Source organism: Phyllostomus hastatus, unplaced genomic scaffold (genome assembly GCF_019186645.2).
Source record: "Phyllostomus hastatus isolate PE091 unplaced genomic scaffold, TTU_PhHast_1.1 phas_contig_210, whole genome shotgun sequence".
NCBI classification, from domain to species: domain Eukaryota; kingdom Metazoa; phylum Chordata; class Mammalia; order Chiroptera; family Phyllostomidae; genus Phyllostomus; species Phyllostomus hastatus.
In genome coordinates this window covers 33,352,843-33,380,446 of record NW_025333737.1, presented here as the reverse complement: position 1 = coordinate 33,380,446, position 27,604 = coordinate 33,352,843, and the positions used below count along the sequence as shown (strand labels likewise).

General features: G+C 47.1%; 1 protein-coding gene across 4 annotated transcripts in view; it reads left to right on the top strand.

The window, feature by feature from the left end:
- Positions 1-27,604, top strand: part of AP2B1 (adaptor related protein complex 2 subunit beta 1) — a 99,359-nt gene that overhangs the window by 13,962 nt on the left and 57,793 nt on the right. For all 4 annotated transcript variants that reach the window (XM_045836336.1, XM_045836333.1, XM_045836335.1 and 1 more), the window contains exons 4-10: positions 2,269-2,404; positions 4,036-4,281; positions 16,859-17,049; positions 19,066-19,287; positions 19,788-19,908; positions 20,035-20,130; positions 26,551-26,666. In XM_045836336.1, the coding sequence (XP_045692292.1) occupies positions 2,269-2,404; positions 4,036-4,281; positions 16,859-17,049; positions 19,066-19,287; positions 19,788-19,908; positions 20,035-20,130; positions 26,551-26,666 (1,128 nt within the window). The remainder of the gene's footprint in view (positions 1-2,268; positions 2,405-4,035; positions 4,282-16,858; positions 17,050-19,065; positions 19,288-19,787; positions 19,909-20,034; positions 20,131-26,550; positions 26,667-27,604) is intronic.

Here is a 27,604-nt window from a genome sequence, read left to right as displayed (position 1 = left end):
ATTAGATGCGTCTGGTTGAGCGCATCGGGGCAGACGGACTCTTACAGTCAGCATTCTTTGGGCTTTTGTGTTTGTTTCTGTGTTCTACAGGAAACGTACAACTCTTTTTGGGGGGTTTCCCTTTTTTATGCTTGGTAAATGCTATTTGTTAATTTATTAATTGATTTATTTTTGCCTAGCACTATGCCAGATACCATAATTCAGACAAAAGGATTGCAGGTGTCTTTTAGCCTTAATAATAAAATACAGTTAGGTAAGTAGGTGTTAGAATGTATATGTTAAAGGCAGTAAGAGTTCTCCAAAAGAGCAGGCCATGTAAATAGAAGTAGGTGACGAATCCTTCTTGTGGGAGGTGGGATTTGTGCTGCCCAGAAAGATGGCTCAAAAAACCCAGAGAATGAGGTTAGCCGCTCGCAGGTTGTACTGCAGTGTCCACTGCGCGTGACCGCAAGCCAAGCGCCGTCCAGTAGAAATGGCACGTGCGAGCCACACATGCAATTTTAAACTTCCTGGTAGCCACCTTAAAAAATAAAGTAAAAAATGGATGAAATTAATTTTAATAATATCTTTTATTATACCCAGTAAACCCAGAATAGTAATATTTCACCATAAAATCAACATAAAATTATTACTGAGATACTTGACAGTATATTTTTCATTCCGAGTGTTTCAGGTGTGCCTCACACCTCAGTGGGGACTGGCCGCATCGCACGCCATCGGTGACTAGTGGCTTCTCTCTGGGAAAGCTCAGGTTTCTAGCTTTATGCTTTGGTTCTTAGTAGACTTGACCGCTAGAACTCAGACTGTTCTCGATCAAGATCTTCTTGATCTTGTGAGGGTATTTGGAATTAAATTATTTAGGATCTTGAATTTCCTGTGGTTAGTGTCTCAGGTTTATGTACTTGTTTTGTGGTTGTTTTTCACGTGAGCTGTTCCCCTAGGAAATGGGAAGAGCCCTCATTTTGGGGGAATGTTACTGGGTTTATTAATTGCGTGTACACGAAGCTGCACGGGGGACACACGTGCCAGTCAGTCAAGCAGTTTCCCTTCCGGGATGAAGGTCATTGGTTTACTGGCGATAGGATGGATTCTTTGGCTTTGCAGTCCATCTTCCTTTTGTAAGCAATTTCTATTTTTGTATGTTGTTTTTATATGTTTTGTGGGAGCTATACCAAGTGACCAATTATGTCTCTTAATTTTCCGTAGAAATAACACTGACATTTGCCTTTTCTGTACTGGTAGTAAGATATTTGGAAGTATTTAACTTGTAAGGTACTTTGAGAACGGCTTAGGGAAAGGTTAACTTCCCTAAGGTAAGTTCCCTAATTGGTAACTTCCCATAAAATTACAATTAACCTGTATTTTTTTAAATGCAACTTACACTTTAAATCTGACAGGCTCAACCCTTTCAAGCTAATGGTGCTACTTTGTGAATGAAAACACAATTTCTTTTTGTTGGGCTCATAGGAGAACAGTAAATTGTGAAATGAACTTGGGAAGAATATAAACTCCTTTTATATTTGTGTGCACCGGAATTTCACTTGTCTGAACGTGTAAACAAATTCCGCTAGAGAGGTCTCATGATGTCCCAGAGGAATGAGGGGAGTCCGGCTGTGGGACCAGAGACTCACAGGATGAGCCTGAACGGGGCGTTTCGCCCTGCCCGCAGGCCGGGGCTGTGGGAAGTAGAGGGCCAGCCGCACGGGGTCCGGGCCAGCCGCACAGGTTCCCGCGGTCGGGGGTGGTGGACGAGGGATGGGCAGTGGAGAGCGTAGCAGCTGCAGTGCTGCGAAGCCCTGATGAGTTGACATGAAGAATTGCTGTTAATGTTTTGAATGATAACAATAGCAATTTTTAAAAGCCCCTGAAAGATTGTGCATGAACCCAGTGATACGGTGTCTAGGGTTCGTTTGGAAGAGCTGCAGAGCAGCTCTTGGGGCAGGGACGGGGGGGGGGGGGGGTCTGAAAGGAGGCGGGGCCGTGTTGGGGTGTGTTTGCGGCGGCTGTAGATGCGGGGGGGTCGTTGTATTGCTTTCTCTCCTTTTGTTTGAAAACTCTCACAGTAACATTTTAAAAAGTTTAGTGTTAGCGGCCTTCTTGGGATCAGCACTGCGAATCCTTTAGTGATTCGTTTCTGTCATAATACCACTGTGGGGACATCTGTCCTTGCATCGGATCACTTTGTGAATAAGGGTATTTTGTGTTTCGTCTACCAGGTGGCACCAGCGTCTGTTCACGTCTCCTTTCTCTCTCCCCCTCTGTCCCCAGCTCCCTCTTCCCAGACGTCGTGAACTGCATGCAGACCGACAACCTGGAGCTGAAGAAGCTTGTGTATCTCTATCTGATGAACTATGCCAAGAGTCAGCCGGACATGGCCATCATGGCTGTCAACAGCTTCGTGAAGGTAACCTCCGAGACCCCGCACTGGTCTCTCCCACTCCAGTCACCTTCTCAGGAGTGCCTCCATGCAGTCGTGTGTGCATGGCAGATGAGCACCCCTGCCCCGAGGGAGGGCCCTGGAGAGGAGCACTGACAGTGACTGGGAGTACTCGTGTTTCAGGCGTCCTGTGCGCCAGCGCTGGTCACCCAGCTCAGACCACGTGGCGAGCCCTCCGTTAGCCGGGCTCTGTGCGTCTCCCAGGTGGGAGAGGGAGGCCAGGTGAAACCTCACTGTCTCGTGAGCCGGCAGAGAGGCTCACAGAGACTTCCGAGGCTGACATAGCGTGGGCGTGTTATTGTAGTGCCAGTAGCCTGTTTTATCTTTGTAGAAATTACACTCACAGGTCAGAAGTAGTGGAAACTGCTACGGGGGTACTGCTTCTATTTTCTATTACTTAATAGAGCCTACATTTGATTAATTTTTTTATTATGGAAAATTTGAAACGTATTCAAGTAGGAGGAATACTCAAAATACCCATCTTGCAGTTCCAGTAGTTAGCAACTCATGCTCAGGCTAGTTTGATTCACACTCCCTGTACATGCTTCCTGACCCTTCTCCCTTCTCCTAGTGGGTAATTTTAAAGCAAATCCCAAACATCATAAGGCCGAAAAATCATTTCATTCTTGTATTTGTCAGAATAAGGTTTCCTTCTAAAAGATAACCACAGTGCCATTTTCACGTCTTAAAAATTTGACCATTAAAACAAATTTCTTAATATTACTGAATGTCTAGTCAAATTTTTGTTTATTAGATTTGAGAAACATAAAAATAAGGGTGTTCCTAGTAATGTTTTTTTACTAATTTTTTTCTACCTGAAATTTCATTTGCACTTTTTAAAAAAAAGACACAGCATTTCTAAAGTTTGCTTCCATTAAACTGTTTTCGAAAAGTAACCATTATACTTTCTTCTTAGGGAATTTTGTTCTTTTCCTGTCCAGCTACATTGTACAGTATCAAAGAACATTTCATTTTTTCTCTCCACCGGTTGATAGACAGCCTGCCTCATAGACTAACTGCACCCATACGGGTTTATAATATGTAAAAACATTTTTCAGAGTGGGGCAGTTCAAGGAGTGTTCCTTCTTACTAAGTCTTTTGTGTGGGACTCGGAAGAGCACTTGCCAGTGAAGGAGGGACTTGCTTCTGTCAGGCCCACACCGGCCTCCGTGTTCCCTTTTGCTTTCTTCTCTGTAGGCCAAGCCCTTTTTCTCCCCTGCTTGCTGTTTGGGGCTCATCTTTCCGATTCCTCATTTTTCCTGCACCGGAATACAAGCCCACGGGTCTTTTGTGTTTTTAGGGCGGGTGTACTAATGGCCATGGGGGTGGTAACTCCAGCTCACTAGGCTTTTGCTCAGTCTGGGGGCTAACCCGTTCCTTCACTGCGTATATAAGGCAGGTGAATGAATCGCAGCCTGGGCTCTCGTGGCCACTGAGGTCTGTATCAGGAACGGAACAGCGTGGGGGGTTTGGGTTCTGGCAGAGACTGTAACCGGAGCCCTGCATTAATAAACTGTTCTCCCATGGCTTATGCAATCCTGACTGTCTCCTTTCCATCACCGTGTCCGCCTGTAGTTGTCAAGGGCTGTTTTTTGTAGGACTGTGAAGATCCCAACCCTCTGATTCGGGCCCTGGCGGTCAGAACCATGGGGTGCATCCGGGTGGACAAGATCACAGAGTATCTCTGTGAGCCCCTCCGCAAGTGCTTGAAGGACGAAGACCCCTACGTTCGGAAAACAGCGGCAGTCTGCGTGGCCAAGCTCCACGACATCAATGCCCAGATGGTGGAAGACCAGGGATTTCTGGATTCTCTGCGGGACCTCATAGCGGATTCAAATCCAATGGTAATACACTTTTGCTTTTATGACGAGAACAGTATTTAAAATGGCTTACTCTAAAAACCGTGTTTAAAATGATTCTTGCCTTTGGGGCATTGAACCATAGGTTAGCTGCGGGAAGCGAGACTTCCCCGTGCCCCGCAGCTTGTGGGTCTCGCGCCCAGGTGTGTCTGAGGTGAAGCCGAGGGCTGACACACGAGGGTGTCGAGTGAACCTGCGTGTCGCATTTACCCCGTGTCGGCTGAGAAAGCGGTTTTCAACTGGTGGGCGTGCCACCAGAATTTTTAAAGCTCGAGGTACCTGATGTGTAATCAGGAGCACTGACCTCTCTTGCCTTAGACTGCCAGCTTTTTTTAAAATGACGCAGCCAACACAACAATAGCTGTCCAGTGTGAATAAATAAAAATTACACCTATTTTTTTTTTTTTGTCAGATCAGCAAAAGGCATTTTTGGTGTGCTGCAGAATTTTAGTAATTCGTTTGTGTGTGCCATGAAGTGGAAATGGTAGGAAATGGCTGGCTTTGAAAAGGGGTCCTTTCATTTCCTTAAGGAGGTTTTTACCTTAAGTTTATGTTAGACTTTTCAAGCTTCTTTCTTCAGATAGAGGTTTGTGGTATTTTCTGGTGATGCGGGAATAGAAACTGAATCAATTCTCCTTATTGCCTAAGTAACGTAATGCATTCTTCTCTTGGAGAATTCCAGGACAAGATTCTTTTCAGCGAACTGGATTCTGTTTTAAATGTTTGGCAGCCAGAACGTAACTTAACACCTCACAGTTTTGGGACCTTTTCTTTCTCTTGACGTTTTAACCTTTGCCCGTGTAATGAGAGGCGAGCCGAGCCTGGGCAGTGTGTTGGCTCTGCCGGGCCCTGGCGGCCCTGGCGCTCACTGCGCCGAGAGCTCTGAGTGCCGTCTCGCGGGGGCGGAGGGGCAGGGCCGCTTTCTCTGCCCGTCCTCCCGATGCAGCCTTTTCTAGGAGGTGAATGATGCTGTGAGTTAATGAGTGGGTATGTGACCTCAGAGTATTTTGTTTTGAACTTTCTGAGATAGAGAGTTGGGATTTGCCATGAAATAGTAGCCATTGTCTCTCACTTGCAAATTCCCTGCTCCGACCTTTGCTTTGACATTTCGTTTGGTTCACACTATTGTTTGAATAGGCTTCACTCCTGTTCATTGTCCTTTAGGTTTAGTATCAGGGTTCAAGGATGAAGCAAGCCACCTTTTTTAAGGTACCGTGGTACGAGCTACCATCAGGAATCTTTCTACCACCTCCTAGGCACAGAAGTGGCTGTGGGTGCCTGTGTGCTTAACCTGTGACCCCTAACAGGTAGCACCTCTCAGAATTAGAATTCTGAATCCGCCCGGACTGGTGGGGCTCTGCAGGTTGGGGCTCGTTCTGCAGAGCCAAAGAGTGAAAGGTCACTGGTTTGATTCCCAGTCAGGGCACATGCGTAGGTTGTGGGTTCAGGGTGCGTGTGGGAGGCACCCAGTCAATGTTTCTCTCTCTCTTTCTCCCTCCCCCCTCTCCAAAAATAAATGAATAAAATCTTAAAAAAGAAGAAAGAATATTGGTTCCACCCTGCCTTTTCTCCTTCAAGCAGTACCATGTGGCACTTTTTAAAAATTCCATGAAGAAATACCTGTTTTATAGAATGTTTAGCTGGCACCAAGTTGTGGTTTTGGCTCTGCTTTTGATTCATCTTGTTATTCTGAGCAACAGTTTTTGAAATTTTCTTTTTTTTAATGCTAATTATGTGCAAGTGGGAAGGATATTCATTTACTAGTTGAAAAATTATGAACCAGAAGATAATGATAGGCTAAAAAATGGTTAACTGTACAAGGATTTAAAATCTTTAGTTATGTTTTTATTGGTAAGACAATACATGTCTGTTGCTATAACTGGTAGGCCCAGGCTGGTTTTCCTTGGTTTAATTCATTGAAATTTTCTACTTGACAAGTGGGGAGATGGCAAGCAGCGGGCCCCGCACACCACGTTTCGGGCACCCCAAGGAGCAGGTAGCACGCTCCCTGCAGAAACCTGCTGCCCGTCCTGCGGGGCTGAGAACAGTGAACACGAGTGCCAGCCCAGGCAGTTCCAGCGCGGGGAGGGAGGAAAAGGCGTCTCTGTACTAATGTAAAGTCTTCAGAGCAGAACCTAGAGACTTCCACGGTCGGGGGTAGGGCCTACCCGGGGGCTCACTGAAGCCGTCTTGGGTTTTTGTTTTCGTTCCCCCCCCCCCCAGTAGCACTCGGAGATCTTGACACAGATCAGTCGAGAGGATGGAGTGATTCTGGGATGAACCTAATTGGTCTGATTTATTCAGAGTTTTCACTGTACAGGAAGAGCTGGCCTCATCCAGTCCGTGCACTCGAGTAGTAAGTGCATGCATGCCGTTTATTTATGTGTGCTTTTTATCGTGGGAATTCTCAAGTCCTCTCAGAGTTAGAGCAACAAAATAAGTAAAATGATTTAAATGATTATTATTCCATGCCTGCCGAGACCAGCGAGGGGTGGAGGTCCCTGAGTGGGGGCGACGGGAGATTAAGAAAACAGGACTCAGGTTAGGGAAAGGCGGGGCCAGGCGGGGCCTTGTCCTCGGATGGAGAGAATCATCCCAGAGTGTAAGTCAGCGGTGACGTGGCCAGGATCTGACCGGTTCTGCGTCCCCGCACCCATTGCTTGTCACGGTCCTCGTGGGTGTATACACACAGTACAGTTTAAACACGTGCACGCTCACGGAAACATTTAGAACTGTCTCCATCTTCTCAAAAATTTGAATATATAAAAGCCTTTACCTGAGAACTGTTTTAATATGGAAATCTTAAAATCCTCTTAATTCTGACGATGGGTAGGAGTCCCTTGTTTCTGCTCCTAGGAGGAAATTTTATTCCACTTTTTTCAGCAGTTGCTCCACACGGGGGCAGCACTGCACCAGCAGACACTTGAATGTGCAAGAGAAGCTAATGCTTCCAGGGATTCTGTCTCCGTAGTTTTTGTGTAGCTCCCTGCAGAAGGGCGTCCTAGATGTCAAAGCATCAGAACTTCTGCAGAAATGACTTTGAAATCTCAGGGTAAAATGGTGATAAGGTCTGAATACCCTTGCGGTTATGCTGACCTCCAGGCCGGTTCCTGGGGGTAGTGTACCTTGCTACAAGTAGTGAAATTATATTTCCATTCTCTGTTTTGGGTGATTACACACTTCATTTTCCTGCAGTTGTTTAATGATAAAGTATGAATGATACATACTTTAGGGCTGGTTTTCAGTGAGATACTATTTAAAAGAGAAAAGATAAACTTTGAAGTACAAATTCTCACTGTGTGAAGTCCTGGCTCCACCCCCCGGAGCCTCCTTCCCTGTCCCCTGTGCGGTGAGGGGCGCCGGACTCCGCGGAGAGTCCGTGAGGCTGCCTGAGCTGCCGCATGCAAGCCCCGGGCAAAGGGCCTGCTTTGGCTGCCTGCCCTTGGCAGTGGTTGCTGTGACGACCATAGTTTTGATGTGAAAGTTCACTGTCGCCACAAACTCAGAGTAAAATGTCTTCTGAGGGAGTCAGACGTCAACCTATTTCCAGATGCAGATTCTCTTGGTTCATTATTTTGAAAGGAACACTGAATTTAGAGTGAGGAGACACTCTGGAGCTGTAGAAAAAGAACTCCCATGATGTCAGAATTGAAAAGATTCCCTCCAAATTTATATCTGCAAGAAACATGTGCTTTCGAGTGTTGACTATTCTGTAGTTTTTGCCTGAGCATTTGGATTTTCTCTATTTGTTATTTATGGGTTTTCATTTCTGTCTGAGGGCGTTCTGAGGTGGTCCAACATAAGTTAACATCTGACACCAGAACTGCCAGCCTGGACTCTTCCGACAGCCCAGCGCATGTGCTGGGCCTGCTGTGTGTGGGTCTCGTTCTCCCACGTCCCCACGGCCGAGGGACCTCGCCCTTCTGTGTGCTGACCCTCCTCGGTTCTGCTTCCATCTCTGAGAGCTGCCTGCGGGACGCTTCTCTTCCATCGCCCGGTTCTCTCTGTCAAAGCACAGACTCCCGAGTTCGTGAAAAACAGGTCTTCCCATTTGTTGAGGGCTCTTCTGCACAAGCAGCATGCTCTTACAAGTAGCGCCAGCTTGCACCAGTGTAGCCTTGAGCAAAGGTACCAGTTAAACTGCTAGCCTCTTTTCATTTGAACTTACTCTGCAGAGCTGTTTTATGAAAAGCATTTTTCTTCCCCCAAAAGCGTGCGTTTTCACTGTGCAATAGCATGCAGAGACGGCATGGGGTTATGGCAGCAGTTCTCAGCTGGGGGCAGTTTTGCTTCCCAGGGAATATTTGGCAACATCTGGACATACTTTTGCTTGTGGACATTGATGAGTGGGGTGCTACTAGCATCTAGTAGGCAGAATCCAGGGGTGCTTTCAACATCCTGCAGTGCCCAGGACAGCCCCTTGCAGCAAGGAGTCATTTGTTCCGGAATGTCAGCAGTGCTGAGGTTGTGGCAGTCCTGGTTATGGAAATAGCGTGTAGCCCTTAGGGCCAGAGTGGCTGCTATTCCGAGTCCTAGGTCGGCTGCTCACTAGAAACGTGGCCTGGAGCAAGTCGATTAAAGTGAGCTTCAGCCCTGACCGGGTGAAAGTTTGCATGCAGTTCGACCCCCGGTCAGGGCACATACCTAGCTAGGTTGCAGGTTCGATCCCTGGTTGGGGCACGTGCAGGAGGCAGCCAGTCAATATTTCTCACATGGATGTTTCTGTGTGGCTTTCTCCCTCCCTGCCCCCTCCTCCCTCTCTCTCTCTCTCTCAAATCAGTAAATGTCCTCGAGTGAAGATTTTTAAAAATAATAAAAAGAGCTTCAGCTTTCCTATCTGTAAAATAGAGGTAGTGTTGCCTGTACTGGATTATGTTAAACATGAAATGTTAACAGTTTTTGGTGCCTGACACATAACTGGCCTTTCTTGAGGAACAGACCTAATGTGACGTGCTTTCTGATACTTGTAATTTTTATTTAGACGTTAGAATACTCCCTTTTTTGTGGTTAGTTCATGAAGAACACACAGCGCTGTCCACGCCGAAGGTCTGTAAAGGGAGGGCTGCAGCAGCTGAGTTTGGCGCGTGTGTGCAAGTGTTGGTGTGTGCGTGGTAGGTGCTTGGTGAGAGTGTTGTGAGAGACAGTGCGCTCCGGCTGCCTCTGGGCTCCCCGGCCCACTCGGCTGTGTTGGGACTGAGGAGGAGCTGCCGCCGATTGCTGCAGGATTGGGGTGGGAGCCCCTGCCGTCCCTGAGGCGGCTCTGGGAACGGCCCGTGGCCTTGGACTTCCCACGGGTGGGTCTGAATGCTTCTCTGTTTGTCTCTGTTTACAGAGGAAACAAATGGGTTTTGTTCCTCTTTTGTAATAAATTTTGTGGAAATCTTTTTCTATGTATCCTCATTTTTTAATGCATTGTGTGTTTTTATTTTATAGATTATCACCAACTCATTTTTTTTTTAAATAAGCTCATTTTGGAAGAGAATAATTTTAGGTTTATGGAAAAGTTGCCAAGACAGTACAGGAAATTCCCATATCCTTTTCCCTCAGTTTCATTGAATGTTAGTTTCCGACATAACCGTGGTGCATTTGTCGGCACATTCGTTGAAGCGAGACTTTAGCATTGGTACATTACTGTTAACTGGGGTGTAGACTTTATTTGAATTTCACGAGTTTCAACACATGTCCTTTTTTTTGCTATTCCAGGATTTAATCCAGGATAACAAATTGCATTTAATTACTTCCTTTTACAAAGAGCTTCCTCGGTCTGTTTTAAAGCATCTTATCTGCAGAAAAGAACTTTGTGACTGTGAAATGTGTCCCCTGCCCCTGGAACTATACACAGCGCAGTGGTTAAAACTTGGGCTCTGGAACCAGGTAGACGCAGGTTTGCTCCCTGGTTCTGCCATTTCTTACTGTGTGGTCTCCCTGGCCTTCTCGGTGTCCTCATCTGGAACACGGAGGTATGGACAGAGCTCCTGGCACAGGGAGGGCAGAGACTTGCAGAGCACTTAACATGCGCCTGGTGTAGCATGCGTCCTTAGTAACAATGTAATTGGAAAAAGACACCAGCGTTCCGGCTCCTGTCACTACCAAATCCAATAAACAATCACAGCAATTGAATCTTTTATGGGCGCTTTATTCAGATGGCCGGCGATCCGAGAAGATGGCGGGTTCATACCTTAACAAACCATCTTCCCTTCTCTTTCCTGGCCAGATCTTTTATAAGGGGGTGGGGGAGGACAAACAAGGTGCCGTTAGGGCTTTGAGATTCAGAAGTTGCAACATTCCTGTCCTGGGCAGTTAGCTGATCCCAAGGGGGAGGGGTGGTCGTCCGCTCTCCCTGGAACAAAGGTTTGGATGTCCCTAGGCGGTAATCTGTCAGTGCCCCAGGAGGTCGGCTGTTTTCCCCAGGAGCCAGGATGGGCCTTATCTGTAGTTTCTGAAATAAAAGCTTTAACGTACACATTACTTGCTAGACTCAGAACTGTGTACCTTAAGCTAAAATTTTCCAGGTCTGGAGTCCCCTGTTAACAGGAAAGGTGTGTGTGCTGTGCTGTATGCTGACTGTGCCGCTGGGCCGTCAGGAGTTTAGGGGGCTCTGTCTTCCCATGGCAAGTTTATTTTTTAAAAATTTTTATTTTCTGTACCTTATACAAGGCCAGGCGTTTATTATGTAACCTGAGGGCAGCTTGGCGACCAAGGCCCCTGAGCCTGTTCACAGTGTTGTTCTCACATCACTGCGGGCTTAGTGCGCAGAGTGGTTGTTAGGAATATGCCTTCAAAGCGGTTTTCATCGGCAGCATCCTGAAAGCCGGATCTGTCGTGCATGGTACTTCGGCAGTGGACATAAAAGCTCCTGGCTCGTTCATTTCTTTCTTTCTTCTTTTTTAAAATTTTATTTTTTAAGTGTCGCAGGTTCGATTCCCAGTCAGGGCACATGCCTGGGTTGCAGGCCACGGCCCCCAGCAACCGCACATTGATGTTTCTCTCTCTCTCTCTCTCTCTCCCTCCTCCCTTTCTCCCCCTCTCTCTAAAAAAATAAATAAATAAAATCTTTAAAAAATTTTTATTTTTTAGAGAGAGGGAGAAAAAGATACATCAATCGGTTGTTCTCAAGGGTCCCCGGCCTGCAACCCAGGCATGTGCCCTGACCAGGAATCAAACTGGCGACTTCCAAGGCTCGCAGGCCGGCGCTCAGCCCGCTGAGCCACCCCAGCCAGGGCTTGTTCATTCCTTAGTGTCCCCTTTAAGGTGGTCTCGAGGCTTTAATTTGCAGGGGGTGACTTCCAGAAGGGAGGTCAGTGGTGGGATAATTTGTTGGTTTTATTCATGTTGCAGCATGCTGTAGTGTAATTTTAGAATTTGTGGGCCAAGTAACTGTGATCCTTAGGACTGCCTTTTTATCTGTTTCTTGATATTTATTTGTAGTGTTTTGGCTTTGGAAATATTTGCATTTTGTCAGGTCACATTTTAAGCCACTTTTAAGTAATGAATTTTATTGAGACTTTTATAAGTCTTAATTGTTACAATGAATTTAAACTTCCTTGCCATAATGATAAGCGTCAACTCAACTTCCTCATTCTGGGGAAGAAGATGGGGGACACAGAACGTACTAGAATGCAGTACAGGTGGCCTGGTATCCGTTGTGATTCTGGACATTGTAGCGTGAGCTCTGGTTTTGCTTGAGGGGAAATTACCTGGTATCATACGGTCACCGTGTCCTTAAGGAGGTGATAATGATGGAAACGTGCTTTGAACAAGGAATGTCTTGCCCTGTCCTTTAACGTGTGACTTGAGGCAACTCCCTGAAGGAGAACGCGAGCTTCCGTAGTGCTGGTTTTTAGGAGGATGGCATCATGTAAACCACCTATATGTATTTCATACTAATAGTTTGGGGCAGTTCTGCTGCTTCCACTGTATTTGAGTCCTCAAGGGCACCAGGCAAAAGAATTGCAAATTGAATGGGAAAACCGAGGCATTAATCTCATCAGCGTGTGCGACCTTGAAAGTCATTGCTGGAAATGGAAGTCCTCTAAGCAGTAATTTAGTTAATAGGGGGAGTCACTCTGTTGGAAAGCGCTATCTTTCTTGGGCTCTGAGGCTGTGAAAATCAGTGAAACAGAATGCAGAAGGGAAATCATCCAGAGAGGCGGGGCGGGGGCGCGGGGGGTGCGGGGGCGGGGTATGTGAGGGGTTTCTCATGAAGGAGCTTCTGTCTGGGGCGCGGTGTTCCCATTGTGTGTCTAGGTTTCCTCCGGAGGAGCGCTCGGGCAGGGCCATTTCCATTCTGATCACAGCTTCCACTGCAGCTTGCTCTTTGTTTGAAAAAGGGAGGCCAAACTGACGTGCCAGAATTTCCCGTGTAAGGAGGGGTGGCTTCTAAATCAGATCTTATAGCTAGATAGTAAATGTTGGCCCTTTCAGTGCTGCCATGATGCGGTGGTCTCTGAGCGGCAGGGAGGGGAAGAGTGCGTTTTCCTCCTTGAGTGGAGCCGCATGTCGCCTTCGCCCGGAAATGAGGTTTGGGCTGTGGTGTCCTCCCCCCACTCTGAGTTTTGTTTCCCGTCCTGCACTTGAAGTACACGGCTCTCGGCACTTCTCTGAGTGCTGCATGCAGAAAGACTCGTACTCAGGCGCTGGGATCAGATCCAAACCTTGAGTTCGTGCTCACGCCCTGTCTCTTTCTGGCTGTGTTGACTGAGCAAGTCACTGAATTTCTCTAACCCCGTATTTATAAACTTCTTTAAAAAGCCTGCTGCTTATCTGTAACAGGTGGATTTTGCTAGCAGCCAACTCAGAATTGCTGTGAGGACTGATGGGACACAGTATGTGTTGAGTGGATTTTACCTGTTGCTGTCTTTTATCTCTTTGTGTGACTCAGTCTACTAGGTGTAGTATCGGGTGAGCCAAAAACAAATTGCTTACCTTAAAAAACAGCAGCAGATTCCAAGGGTCTGTATGGAACTAGCACACTGAGTAGAAGTCTGTATTTCAGGCAGAGAAAGATTTGTCTAGCATTGACTATGATTTTACATGTATCTCTCCATGTGCGTGCGCATGTGCGTCTGTAACATCTGCACTGCAAAGCAGACGTATTGCAGTAGGGCTGGGTGCAATGGGAAGGGGGGAGGGCTGTTTAGGCGCGGTCCCCAAAGAATAAAACTTACCACAATTGGCAAGCAAGATGAATTTTTAAAATATTTTTTGATGATATGGATGTATTGTAGCCTAGATGTCAACTTTTTTCCTTTTGTTTTTTTTTTTAGATTCCAACTTTTCATAAGCCAGCTAATGTACTGAGAAAACACAAGAAACCATATATATAAATCCATTTTTTAAAACAAAACTTCCTTGAAAAACCTGTCTTTCTTGGGAACTACAATTTTTCTGAGATTATAGTTAAAAGGCCATTGTTCTCTTTGTGGTACTGTTTCCTAAGAGAAACGCCTATTTTCTAGAGGGAAATATGTTACATGTATCAGTTCAAATTCATGAAAAATGTTTATGTGGTATTTCAAATGAAGGCGATACAGCCTTTGTCTGATAGACCAGTAAATGGAGGGGGCTACTGCGGGGTCACATTTGTTCTTTTGTGATACTGAATTATTGTTTGGAGAAGGCTCTCTGGGAAGATGAAATAAATCCAGTCTTTTTGTTGATCTGCTTTAGAGTCAGCATGTCTAGCTCATGTTCAGTGTCCGCTACACCAGGTCGGCTTCCTGGCCCGGAGAACTCGGAGCAGTAGTGCTTGTGGGCGGGTCCCCCTCAGTGCAGTTCCGAAAACGTGGCGCTCGGAGCGTGACCGTCAGGCGATGTCAGTGGAAAGGCGGGATAGGAGGAGCTCCGGGGAAGTTTAGAAGAATGGTACAGTTTTGTCCTGGGGGGTCTCTCTCCTCTGGTCGGCCGGTCACTGGCTTGGTGACCAGTGACATCTTTTCTTAGCGCGAGTCTTTCTGAACAATCTTATTATCTGATCTCGCTGGATCTTTTAATTAGACTGACTTTTCCCTATTTCCTTTTTTATTTTAATGTGATAATAAGTGGAAATTGCCTATTTTACCACGAGCGCATATACTTCATTAGCTGTGTTATACACTTGGTTTCATTTCTAATTGCCTATGACAGTAACGGAAGAATTCTAATTGTTCATTCCGTTCAGCATTCTTCTGTCTCTTTTCTCCCCAAGGTTTTTAGTTCCCCCAGTGCTTGCCTTTTTCCTACGTTTCCTATGAACACATCTTATATTTAACTTCACTTTTAATATCGAAAGGATCTCGCTGGCAGAAACGGTGAGCTGCGGCAGGCTGCTGGTTTCGGGCCCTGGACCAGTGCTGGGCATCTGTCGGCCACAGTGGACGGAAACGGGCCCCTGCTCGCCCGTGGCATTTTGATCCTTTCTGCTGCCATTGGGTCTGTCGAGTGTGTTCTCCACGGGAAATAAATACCTCTTCCCTCTGTGTAAAGCGCTGAGATGATGGAGGGGATATTATTTCACTCGTTAGGCCTTTTACTCTCCACTGAATCCCGTGCTGGACGGTGGCGGCAGCAACCAAAAATTAAGCGAGAAAAGAGCCTCGTACCTGCCGCCGTTCAGCAGGTGCAGCAGGTGCACCAGGTGACTCTTCCCGGCTTGTTTCACTGATGGTAAGAGGTTGTATCCGTAATCATATGTGCCGCCTGAGTCTTTGATTTTCCATCTTGGAATTTTTGTTTTAATCACTAAATTTTAGATGAAGATGATTCCATTTGTGGCATCATTATCCGTAACATAATAAAGGATAATTGTCGCAGGTGTATTATTTGATTAAGTCATATTCTCCAGATTTTTATCTTCTACATAAAATCACATGCTGGCATAATCTACAGACGACCCAGATAACGTGGATATTAATATCAGTAGCTAAGTCATGTGCATTATGTTTCTTCTCTTGCAAGCGGAAGGAGCGTAGTCAAACTTGTAGCCAGGGACTTCAGTAAGAACTAACAGTGACCTGGCATTTTTGAGAATCTTTTCAGTACGTGTGATTCCTGACGCTGCCGTCACCTGTCGCACCTCCTGTGTACTCACAGAGCGTTTGTAGGGAGCTGGCCTGCTAATTTTAGTAACAACTGGGAGCCTCCCTGCAAAGTGTGGCTTTTAAGTTTACCTGAACAGGGCCATCGTGTCGTTTTTCTTTATTTTGGTGGGTGTATTTGCAAGTCTTAAAGTACTTTATAAACATTCATGGTTGTAGATTTGTTATGTTAAAAATAGTGTGTAATTTTGGTACAGTGTTTACCTTTTTTCTTGCAACTAATATGAATTCCCAGATCTGTAAGTGAGGATACTTTATTCGGTAGTAATTTTTTATTTATCCTATTGCCTGGAAGGATAAGTTTGAGATACTGTATTCATTGATTATAAAATGCCTTTGATTCTAAGATGCTTTTTTTAAAAACCCTTTTTTTAAGATTTAAAAATTTTGTAATTGATTTTAGAGAGAAAGGGAGGGAGGGAGGGAGAGAAGGAGAGAGAGAGGCACATACACATCTCTTTGTTGTTCCACTTATTTACGCATTCACTGGTTGACTTCATGTATGTGCCCTGACTGGGGATTGAACTTGTAACCTTGGTGTGGCTCCAACCAACTGAGCTATCAGGCCAGGGTTAAGATGCTTTATTATTTTATGTATTACCTGGAAAGAAGAACAGTTTATATTAAAACGGTGTGCCATAGATAATAAAATGCATCCCAGTTTCAGAGATGTTAATGTGAAAAACTACAACTAACGAATTTTACCATCTTTATTTTGTATAAGTTTTTTCCTCCCTCACCCAAGGACATTTTTTCATTGCTTTTAGAGAGAGAGGAAGGGAGAGAGAAACATCGGCTGCCTCCCATAGGCTCCCAGTCCAGGGATCATACGTGCCCAGACTGGGGATCGAACCTGCAACCCTTCAGTTATGGGGCTGATGCTCCAACTAGCTGAGCCACACCTGCCAGGGCTATTTTGCATAAGGTTTTATAGCAAGAATTTGTACATATGTCATCTGATTTTACCCTTAAACTGAAGCTAATCTGTGAGGTATATTAAATTATCCTTGGTTTTCAGATGAGGAACTAAATTCCACAGGTTATGAGCTCTCCCAACATCAGATAGGAGGGATCCAGTGTTTCCAGCTCAAACTTTCTTACTCTTCAGACCTGTGCTATGGCTTACGGTATCACGTGTTTCATATTGAAACATCACTGCATTTTTTAGCTGTTCATGTGTCTTGATTCTATTGATAGTTTTGAGCACTACTAAACTGGTGAATGTTTCAATAGTGAGCTGTGTGGGACTTGTTGCTGCATGTGAATTGTTTGAACGCTGGGTTGTCTGACCACCAGGGAGCTGCGTGTGCCGTCACTGGCGGTTTAATACACGAGTGTGTTTTGGAAGCAGTTTGTGTGTTTCCAGTTGACCGGGTAAGATACGCAGGAATAGTTGCGAGTCGAGATCTGTGGTCCAGAGAGGGTTCAGTGTTTGTCTGCAGTTGTGCCGGCCCGGTAAATGCAGGTCACGTCTGCTTCTCTCCCAGGTGGTGGCTAATGCTGTAGCAGCGTTGTCTGAAATCAGTGAATCTCACCCAAACAGCAACTTACTCGACCTGAACCCACAGAACATCAACAAGCTGCTGACAGCCCTGAACGAGTGCACTGAGTGGGGCCAGATTTTCATCCTGGACTGCCTGTCCAATTACAACCCGAAAGACGACCGGGAGGCTCAGAGGTGAGTGCGGTTTCCTGGGTGGTGCCTTGGGGGTCTCGGTGGTTCAGCAAGTTCTGGTGTCTGTATTAGGATAAAAGTCTGTCGTGTTGCGGAAGATCAGTGGTTTGTGGGGTAGATGTTTCTGTCCCCATGGTATTTGCTTACTGGATTTAGAAACATTTTAGGTAGTGGAGTAACCCTACAGAAACAGCTCTTTCCTAAGAGATGTCTTTTTTTTCCTTTCCTGTCTGAACAGCATAGTTGTGCTGCACTGAAATCTTCCTCACCACAGTCTCATCTCCCGTCCAGCAGCTCTTGGCCTTGTGACAAAGAAAGGTTTTTGAGCGTCTCTCACTGTAGTAACAAACTTGTCATTTTATTAGATACACAGTAATTGGCTTAATACTAACTATGACTTGAGCTATACCCATAATTCAGTGCCACAGAAAGTGTTGGAGCCAGCAAAATACACGGTGTCTTCCATTAGCTACAGCAGTCACGTCAGTCTGAATTGGGAGATGTTGGGAGGCACACCTGGACAGTTCTGCTCAGCCCTTTACCATTGTCGTGTTGCAGATTTTCTTTGACTATCAGAAATTGGCTATTAAATTCCATTTCCATGTGCATACACGTTAGTTTATAGAGTTGACGTCGCCGCCAGCTTTACGGAGAAGCCTCTGTGTAGAGGTGTGCGCCGGGCCAGGTGCCTCTGAAGGAACGTCAGCTCGTCAGTGCAGGGGCGCTTTGGTGTGGCAGGTCGGAGCCTTCCCTGCCCGGCGGAGGCTCAGGCTGCGAGAACGGGAGTGCTCCTCGCTTGCCCGGGGCGCTGTTCCCTCCGGACTTAGCTCAGGTTCACACTGGTAGCGTCTCTCCAGCACTGAAAGGACAGATGTCTCCTGGAAGGAACTTTACGTGGGATTTATTTCCTGTTGGTCGCTGTCATCCCGGGAAGTGCTTATCGAGCCCGTGTTGTGTGTCGGGGCACCGTCCAGGCCCTGGGGATGCGGTGGTGGGCAGACAGACCACAGCCCTCGCCGAACCCCGTTCTGAGGGCTGGGGCAGAAGTACAGATCCGTAACGTGTGTGATACACGGTTGTGTGGTGTAGAACATGTCAGGTGGTGAGTGTGGATGAGAAGGAGAAAGTCGGGAGAGATCTAAGATATGCTGGACGTTCGGGTTGTGTTTTGTTGGAGGGCGGTCGGGGAGGGCCCCGCGGAGAAGGCAGCGCCTGCGTGAAGTCCTGGAGGAGGTTGGGGCGTCAGCCGAGCAGACGCAGGAGGGAAGGAGAGAGACACAGCCTGCTTCTCTTGTAGCTTTCACTGAACGCAGTCCGTAACCACCTCCATTGCCCGGGAGCGATCAAAGTTAGGTTAATTCTGAAGGCCCCTCCGCAGATAACTGAATATTCAAGGTTTCATGAGGCATTTTAGTGCAGGTGACAGGTCTGGGAGAAGCGAGAGAGGTTGGGAGAATATTGCAGTGGTGTTCCATTGTTAAAAAACAAACACCCTTTCGGGGCTTCCCCCACTATCCTGAGGGTGAAGGGTTGGGCCGTGGTCCCTGTCAGCCCCGCTCCTCCTGCATCTTACCAGTGAAACCTTCCGTGCAGTTGGTCGGCATCTCTCAGTACAAGTAACTCTCAGAACGCGCAACCTGACTTCCTGTGGGTTGAGGAGAGGTGGGCTGTGAGGCAGGGAGCCCTCCATGATGTGGGGAGACAGAGAGGACTCTAAAACCGGAAGGTACATGGTGTGCACTTCACGTGTTTTGGGTGTTGGCTGGTTTCCTTCCGGTCCGAACGTCCCTTATTGCCGGTTTCCTGGAGGCTCCCGAGGCCCCTGCTCTGCCCGTGGTTTGCTGGGAGCGAGGCTTCTGCAGCGCTGGGTCCCCACTTTTACTTACGCACGGAGCTCTGACCTTTCTAACGGCTTCTCTAACTCACACCTGGGCCCCGGGAGTCCGACCCGCTGTCTGCAGACGGGGCCGAGCGGAGAACTCACACCGCAGGCCCCGGTCCCCCTTCTCTGTTCCGCAGCATCTGTGAACGGGTGACACCCCGGCTGTCCCACGCCAACTCGGCCGTGGTGCTCTCGGCCGTGAAGGTCCTGATGAAGTTCCTGGAGCTGCTGCCCAAGGACTCCGACTACTACAGCATGCTGCTGAAGAAGCTGGCCCCTCCACTCGTCACCCTGCTGTCCGGGGAGCCGGAGGTGCAGTACGTCGCCCTGCGGAACATCAACCTGATCGTTCAGAAAAGGTTGGGGAAATGGATTGCAGAGTGTAGTGTTTGGAGATTTACGCTTAATAATACGAGTACTAAAGGGGCCAGCATTAAACTCTTTCTAATGCACGAAAAGGAGGATGTCATGCGGCCGGACCACTTGGTCAATTTGGGAGCACCCCTGCACCGGTGCCAGCCGCTCCTCCGGCCGTGCAGTGCGGTCTGCTCTCCGGGGGTCTCCCAGTGGCAGTCCAGCTGGTGCCTGGTCGGCGAGGTTCAGGCTTCTGTGTGGGGCTGGGCTGCGGTTCTCGCGACAGCTCTTGACCGTGCGTGCCCCACGCGTCAGGGCCAGGCTCGTCTGCCTGTGGGACAGATTCAAAGAGAGGCGTGTTGGGGCAGCTGGTGCGCCCGCCCGTTCCTGTGCGGGCTGGGGTGGGAGGAGCATGAAGCGGCCTGGAGTAGGTGTGCACAGAGGCTCGGAAGGAGAGGCCAGTCGCCGCCTCACCCCCCGTCTTGTGTTTCTGTGTGTGTCGCAGGCCTGAAATCTTGAAGCAGGAAATCAAAGTCTTCTTCGTGAAGTACAACGACCCCATCTACGTGAAGCTGGAGAAGCTGGACATCATGATCCGCCTGGCATCCCAGGCCAACATCGCTCAGGTCGGACTCCGCATGGACCCCAGTGTACAGTGCCCTCAGTCTTAAGGTCTGGCGATCAGAAGAAGCCAGGCCGTCAAGCTGCTGTTTGAGGGTCCGTAATGCTTGCTCCCCGCGCATCTCTCACAGGTGCTGGCCGAGCTGAAGGAGTACGCCACGGAGGTGGACGTCGACTTCGTCCGCAAGGCCGTGCGGGCCATCGGGCGGTGCGCCATCAAGGTGGAGGCAAGTGTCCGGCGGCAGCGGGGTCGGGGTGCTCCCTTCGCTCCTTTCTTTAAAATAATTTTTAAAGGTCATCACAGCAATAAAGCTCATAGTTAAAATGCTCGAGAATTTTTAACAGAAGGCAGCCATCCTGGTTCTTCTCTTCTCCGAGGGAATCATTTAAATCATGTTTCTGGTTTTTGTTGCTCTTCAGATATTCCCATATCTCTCTGAAAGATAGGCTTGTGCTGTTATTCATTGACTTACCGATTGTAAATGCGCTGACTTCCTGCCGTGAGACGCGCAGCTCAGCTTACATGCCCCTCCTCTCCTGCTTCGTGCTTCTCCTGTTCCCCGGTGTGGTGACGTCACAAGCCTTTTTGCCCCTGTGCTGACTCTCTTTGTGAACTGAGATGATACACGTGTCTTTCTTGCTCTGTCAACGGCAGGCTTACAAAACTTACTGTGCACATTGTGACTAAATGTGTAGGGCCCATTCGAAGCAAATGATTATATATTTTCTCATTGAGACCTGTTCTTCCTGGAATTTCCATAATGGCCTTCCTTTCTTTCTTGCATTGTGTGTCCTCACTGCACCCCAGTCGTCTCAGCTTTTCGAGCGTAATACCGAGTGTGTACACCTCTCCTTGCCCTGGGCCCTCCCCCCCAGTCCTCTGTGCTCTGGCTTGCTCCCGTCTGACTGGTGCTTCCGTGGCCTCCGCACAGCCGTCATTTCATCCAGCCTCTCTTCATTGTCCGTTCCTGTTATTGCTGCCTTTTCACAGCGTGCCTTTCTCTGTGGTGCTAGTAGCTTCTTGAGTCCCTGAGGATATGAATTACAGTTTTCTTATTTAGTTTCTGCAGTTTGAATTTAATTATCAGGAGAATTGTGGCGATAGTAACATGTCTATTATGCACAGTTTTGTATTGTTTTTTAAGATTCTATTTATTTATTTTTAGAGAAGGGGGAAGAGAGGGGGAGGAACATCAGTGTGTGAGAGAAACATTGGTCGGCTGCTTCTCAGACGCATGCCAACCTGGGACCAAACCCGTCATCCAGGCATGTGCCCTGACCAGGAATCGAACTAGTAACCTTTCGCTTTTGCAGTATGACACCCAACCAAGAGCTACACTGGCCAGGGCTCTATACACAGTTTTTCATTGAGGTGTACGACATGCATATAATTCAGTGCGGTCTGTTTATGTTTAGCAGAGATAAGTCATCAGGGCTTCTGTGCACACAGGCAGAGCTGTCGGCCGGCAGGTTTCTGCTGCAGGACAATAAGTTGGCCTTTGCTTCAAAGTCTTCTCGACGTGCTCTCTGGCGTTAGAGGGCACATTTGTCTCTCGCTTGGTCATAGCTTTCTAATAGGGGTTCTGGGCCATGATTTACATGCCCTGCTTCATCAGGCACCGGTCCTCCACTTGTTTCTCCTGCTCCGGAGATTTGTTGAAATTAACGGTGGCGTCTGTTCACTTTGTTTTGGCTTCAGAGCTCCCTCTTTGTTCTTGCTACTTGACTCTTTGCAGTCCCACTTAGTGGCAGAGGGCAGAGAAGCATCCTATGACTTCTGAAGGATGCTAAAATAATTTGTACAGTATGACCAGTACTTAGTACTTCCCGGGAACAGAAGGAGACAGACGCTGTCAGAGAAGCACTTACGAAAGCCAAGTTCCTGACTGGCCTTCCTGGTTTTTGTTCAAGGCAGTGCTGCTTCATGACGTTAACACCGATAGTGCATTTAGTAGATTAGCGGTTGCGGTCAGAAGTAAATTAATCCTGGTTTCTAATCCAGGCTCTGCTAGCTCGGCTGCTTCAGATATTTGGTACTGTTCCGTCGCCCTGTTTGAGAAATGGGGAAGTCTGTTTGTTGGATCTTGGTACATTACATATGTTTCAATCACCAAACTTCATCTACATACCTTTTCTTTTTTCTTTTTGTTGTTGAGGTATAGCCAACTACTTATCATTAAGGCAGACAATTTCCAGAGAGATTTTGGTAGCATGAGTCATTTTGAGCTTGTCACTGCCAGACTGTCATTGCCATACTGACCTCTCTGACAGAGCTTTGCAGAGTCATATACAATTTTACCCCATTCCAAAGCTGGAAAAGATACCCTGTCCCCCAACTAACTGGAAAGGGTTCTCAAAGCACCTACGTTCCAGAGACGGTTAGTGCCGTCTGTTGGGACTAACTGGAGAGTCGTCCGTAGTCTGGGAAAGATGAGCTTCTGACAGCTTTCATGTCTTCGACTCACAGGGAGCCGCCAGGGGAACAAGTGAGGAATGAACTTTCTCGGGAGGCTTAAGATCAGCCTTCAAGAATCCTGCCTTCCGTCTAGCGCTTCCTTATCTCAGGTTGCTTTGGATTGGCCTCAGAACTTTTCCTAGGACTCTTTCAATCATGAAAGTTCTAGGTCGGAAAGAGTGGCCCGGCCCAAGCAGGAGGAGGGGGAGGCGATGGTCGCCTGTTCTGAGCCCACGCGTCCGGGACGGGGCAGGACCAGCGAGGGCGTGGTAGAGACTTTCTGTGCGGCTGGAGACGGAGCTGCCGCTTTCTTTCAGGGCATCTCCCCCTTTCTAAATGTGTGGCCCGTTTGAGAGTTATGGCAAATGACAAAAAATTAATTTTGGTTTAATTCTTAGCTAAGAGAACAAGGCCTATTTGAAAGTTCAAGGTGTCTTTAAGAGTTGCAGTTGTATTTTTATCATGACTGTAAATATTTATGTTTCTGTGTTGCTGTAAGAATCCTTAGGTGAAAAGGATATATAATTTTGTTGTATTGAGTTGGTTAGGTTAAAGATTAAGCAGTAAGCTGTAGTGTCAGTAAATAGCACTGAAAAGCAATCCCATTGTACTTGTTTTCAGGAAATTTTGCCTGTTTCTACTTGTTTTTTTTTTAATAGATTTTACTTTTCCCCTTCCTTTATTGAGGCATGATCGACAAATTAAAATTGTATACACTTAGCCCTGGCTAGTGTGGCTCAGGCCTGTGAATCATAGGGTCGCTGGTTCCATTCTCAGTCAGGGCACATGCCTGGGTCGTGGGCCAGGTCCCCAGTAGGGGGCGTGCGAGAGCCAACCACACATGGATGTTTCTCTCCCTCTCTCTCTCCCTTCCTCTCTCTCTAAAAATAAACAAAATCTTTTTGAAAAATTCATAAAACAATAAAACTGTATACACTTATAGTATATACCTGCTTCTTTAAGGAGGAGATGAACAAGCCCTGGCCTTTTTTAGTCTTCTAAGTAAAACCAAGTGATGTTATTTGTTTGAGAGAGATTAAGGCAATAAGTTGGTACCAGGAATTCTTCACTTCCTAGTTTTCTGTTCTATGATGTTTAGTATTTCAGGTTTTTAGGGATCAAGGTAAGACACAGTCCTGACCAGTGTGGCTCAGTGGGTGGGACCTCGCCCTGCAGGGTGAAAGGTCGCCAGCCCGCTGCCCGGTCAGGGTGCCAGGGCACGTGCTCGGGTTCCTTCTTGGCAGCCAGTCGATGCTCCTCTCCCACATCGATGTTTCCGTCCCTCTCTCCACAAATAAACAAATCTTTAAAAAAAAAAATGAGATACAGATTTGGGTCTCATCCCTTAATTTAAAAACAAACAAAAATACATTTTTCCTCTCAGGAAAGCTGTATGCGTTTACTACATAAACTCATAAAGTAGGACACGGTCATTGAACACAGAACACCCTGCTTCCTCCTGCGCCCGCTCTGCCCCCCTAGATGACGTGAGCGCGACTTCAGATCTGTGGTTAGCAGGCCTCTGTGCACAGGTGTATGTTTTACAAAGTGGGATCCTTGTGTGAGTGCTGTTTACTTTTGTAATCTGCTTTTTTTTTTTTCCCCACTTACCACGCATGGATATTTTCCCATGTTACTGATAACGTTTTTCATCATTTTTAGTGGTTTGTAGACATAATGTTTCAGTGTCTCATAATTTATTTAACCTGTTTCCCTCACTATAGGACCTTAAAGTTGTCTTTGCTCTTTTTCCAAATCATGTTCAGTCCTTTATCATTAAAGATATTAATGAAAGGTTTTCTTAGGCTCCGCTGAGGAATAAATGCCAATCAGCCACAAAGTTAGGCAGTATAGAGCTTTATTGGGGTTTGCGCACCCGAGCAAGGTTCAGCGTCCGCATGGTGGGGCCAGGGAAGTTGCCCCAGCAAGGAATATAGGGGGGCTTTGCCTTGGTTGGCCCTCCTCGTGGGGGCTGGGGATTGGTCCCCTTTGAACAAAGCAGCAACATATCATTGGTGGTTCTCCTCGTGCCCTGGTTTGACGTCAGTGCCCTGGTTTGACGTCAGCCGTTTCTTCCGGGTTGTAGTTCAGCCGCCATGTTTGCCCTACCCCGCCCATCCTGACCTTAACCCTTCATTCCTTTAGCCGTTGTTTTCCCAGTTGGCCCTCCTTCCGGCCTCGCGTCACTCGCTGGTGCGTGGCAGCGGCTCCCCTGCTCCGGGCGCTGCCTGTCTCCCTCCTGGCGGCGTCTTCAGCGTCGTGCCCGCGGAGTCACATAAATTTCACCTCGGTTTGCTGTTGGGGGGGGCGATTTTGTTTGTACATTGTTTTAAATGTGTTTTTAATCGGTAATTAAAATAATTGGAAGTAATTTTTGTGAAATACGAGTGTGGAGATCCAGCACCAGAAAAACACTTGGTCTTTACTGCTAGGAAACGTCGTCTTTGTCAGGCACTCGGCTTTGTGTCCGTGTGCGTGCCTTCGCTCCCGGACTTCCCGCGTGCGCAGTGCCTGGGGTTGGCCCCGCCCCTCTGCCGCAGTGCCTGATGGGGCCCTTTTCAGACCAGAAGTGATGACCCCGATGACACTTCAGTCTTAGGGCAGCCTGGACCTGCACACTTTGTAATCTATCACAACTCATATTTAATTATTCTTACTTATTTTGGTGTTTTAGTAGCAGTACAGGAATTAACTAGCCGAAAATGAATAAAACATAAAAATACACAAAAGATGGCGGGATTTATTTATTTTATGGTGCAACAGAATTATATATGACATCATATAAATATCCTCATGGTGGAATTTTGTATTCATTAAATTGGTTGGAATGGTTTAAAATACTATAGTACATTTAAAAGATTGTATTGGAGAAAATTTGAGGCATTCACTAAAGTAAAATTGATTAGCGAACTCTCATGAACGTGTTATCTATCTCGAACAAACACCCGCATGTTGTACCAGTTTTGCCTTCTCCTTCTCCCTCCCCCTCCGAAAGGGAGTGGGCCCTGGCCGGGCAGCTCGGTTGGCCAGAGCATCATCTCGTGCACCAGAAGGTTGTGGTTTGACCCCCATTCGAGGCACTTTCGGGAGACAACCGATCGATGTTTCTCTCTCCCTTTCTCCCTCCTCCCTTCGTCCTTTCCACACTCTCTTAAAAAATAAATAAATATGTTATCAAGTGAGGATCAAAAAAATTTTAAGGGAATGGAGTGCGATTGTACTTTAATGGAAATCCCAGATAGAATCTTACTAGAGTAGCCCAATGAGCATATCTAATAGATCAGGTTCTTTACAAAAAAATACTGTCACAATACCATTACCACACCCCCAACAAACAGTGATTCTTAGTTTCATACCCCTTCCTTGTTCAGTTTTCCCTAATTGTCTAGATCTTTTTGTAGTCGGCTCATTCAATTCAAAATCTAAACAAGGTCCACCTGTTGCTTTTGGTTAATGACCTGAAGTCTTTCCTTAGTTAATTCGGTGCCACTTTTTGAAGGGACTGGGTCAGCATCTGGACCCGGCAGGTTGTATTTTAGTGTTCTTTATCTCAGTCCTCCATCCTTTTCACGTAATTAAATCTGGAGGCATGGTAGCGGCCGATTTTAGTGTTTTTGGCAAGAATATCTCCTAGGTGTTGGCTGTGTACTTTCTGTGGCATCTTACCAGTAGACATGGGCGCTGGAGCGACCCATCATAGTGCGTTACAAGGTATGGCAAATCAGTCCTTGATTTCTATGTTATTTTTATTATTTTTTAATCCTCAGTCGAGGATATGTTTATTGATTTTAGAGAGGTAGGAAGGGAGAAAGAGAGAGAAACATCCATGCGTGATAGAAATTTCGATTGGTTGTCTCCTATATGTGCCCCAAACCCACGACCTAGATAAAGGCCTCCTGTCCTGCCTCATTCTTCCCATTTTTATTCCCCTGCTCTACCAGATGATCCTTTTCATGTGAACGGACACTCACCTGTCAGCATGTTTGTAGTGAGTAAAGCCTGGGGCATATCCAGAACTTCTGTATATCTCCAGCAGGTAGCCCAGCCTCTGGTGTAACCTGGTGAAATTAGGCGCCTCATCTTTCTGTCTAGTGTAGTGGATGCACTTGTGTGTTTCAGACTTTTTTATCCTGAGGTTTTGCGTTACTGGACAGGTCACCTGACTTCCCATTTGTTGTGTTCCTCCTCCCAGCAATCTGCAGAGCGCTGTGTGAGCACGCTGCTCGACCTCATCCAGACCAAAGTGAACTATGTGGTCCAAGAGGCGATCGTTGTCATCAGGGACATCTTCCGCAAGTACCCCAACAAGTACGTGCCCGTGCTCCTGCCGCCCTTCCTCAGCTCATGTAGGGGATGTCTGAGTAAGGCGCTCTGACGCTGGCTAGGTGAGAGTCATCCTGCGTGATGTAGCTAGTCGTGAGAGGATGCCTGATGAAACATCAGAACCATACAAGATCGTCAGCACGGGGACCAAAACCTGATTTTTCACCCCGCTTCATTTTAATTATTATCTGTCTATCCATCCTCATCTGAGGGTTTCATCGATTTTAGAGAAAGACAAGGTGTGGGGGTGGGGGAGAGAACCACCCATCAGTTGCTTCCCATGTGCACCCCAACTGGGGGTCAAACCCACAGCCTTTCGATGTGTGGGACGGTGCGCCCACCAGGTGAGCCACGCGGGGCCAGGGTCACTTTACTACTTTCAGGAAAATTGGAGCTCTGAGTGTGCACCGTGGATAAGTGTATTTTGAAGTTAACCAAATTCTTTGCTAGTGCAGTTACTAGTAAATAAGAGACCCATCTATTCCAGGTTGTCCAGGTGTAATCCTGTTCTACACCTGTTAGCAGGCACAGTTAATGACTGCGCCCCTTTTCACTCTCAGAAATGCCTCAGGTTGGATGATACACTTTCTGACCTCCCTGTGGTAAAAACCAGGAAGGTGATAACTGTGCAGTTCTCTTTGCTTGTTACCTAGTGCTTTGTAGAAAATCACAGAGCAGGCGACAGTGAATCGCCAGTGCCGCACGCGGGTCCTCTCTGGTGCGTCATAGCTGCCCCCATGTGTGTCGCTATGACGTCTGTGTTTTCATGCTGCACGGTTTCCACATGGAGGCCTCCTGGTGTGTGAAGCAAAAATGCTTAGATTCGATGTTGAAAGCAAGCAGTTAAGGCATCTGGGGTAGCAACATAAGAGTAGGTGTGTAAGCATCCTACATCACATTTTGCCTTAAAGGTGTAGAAATAT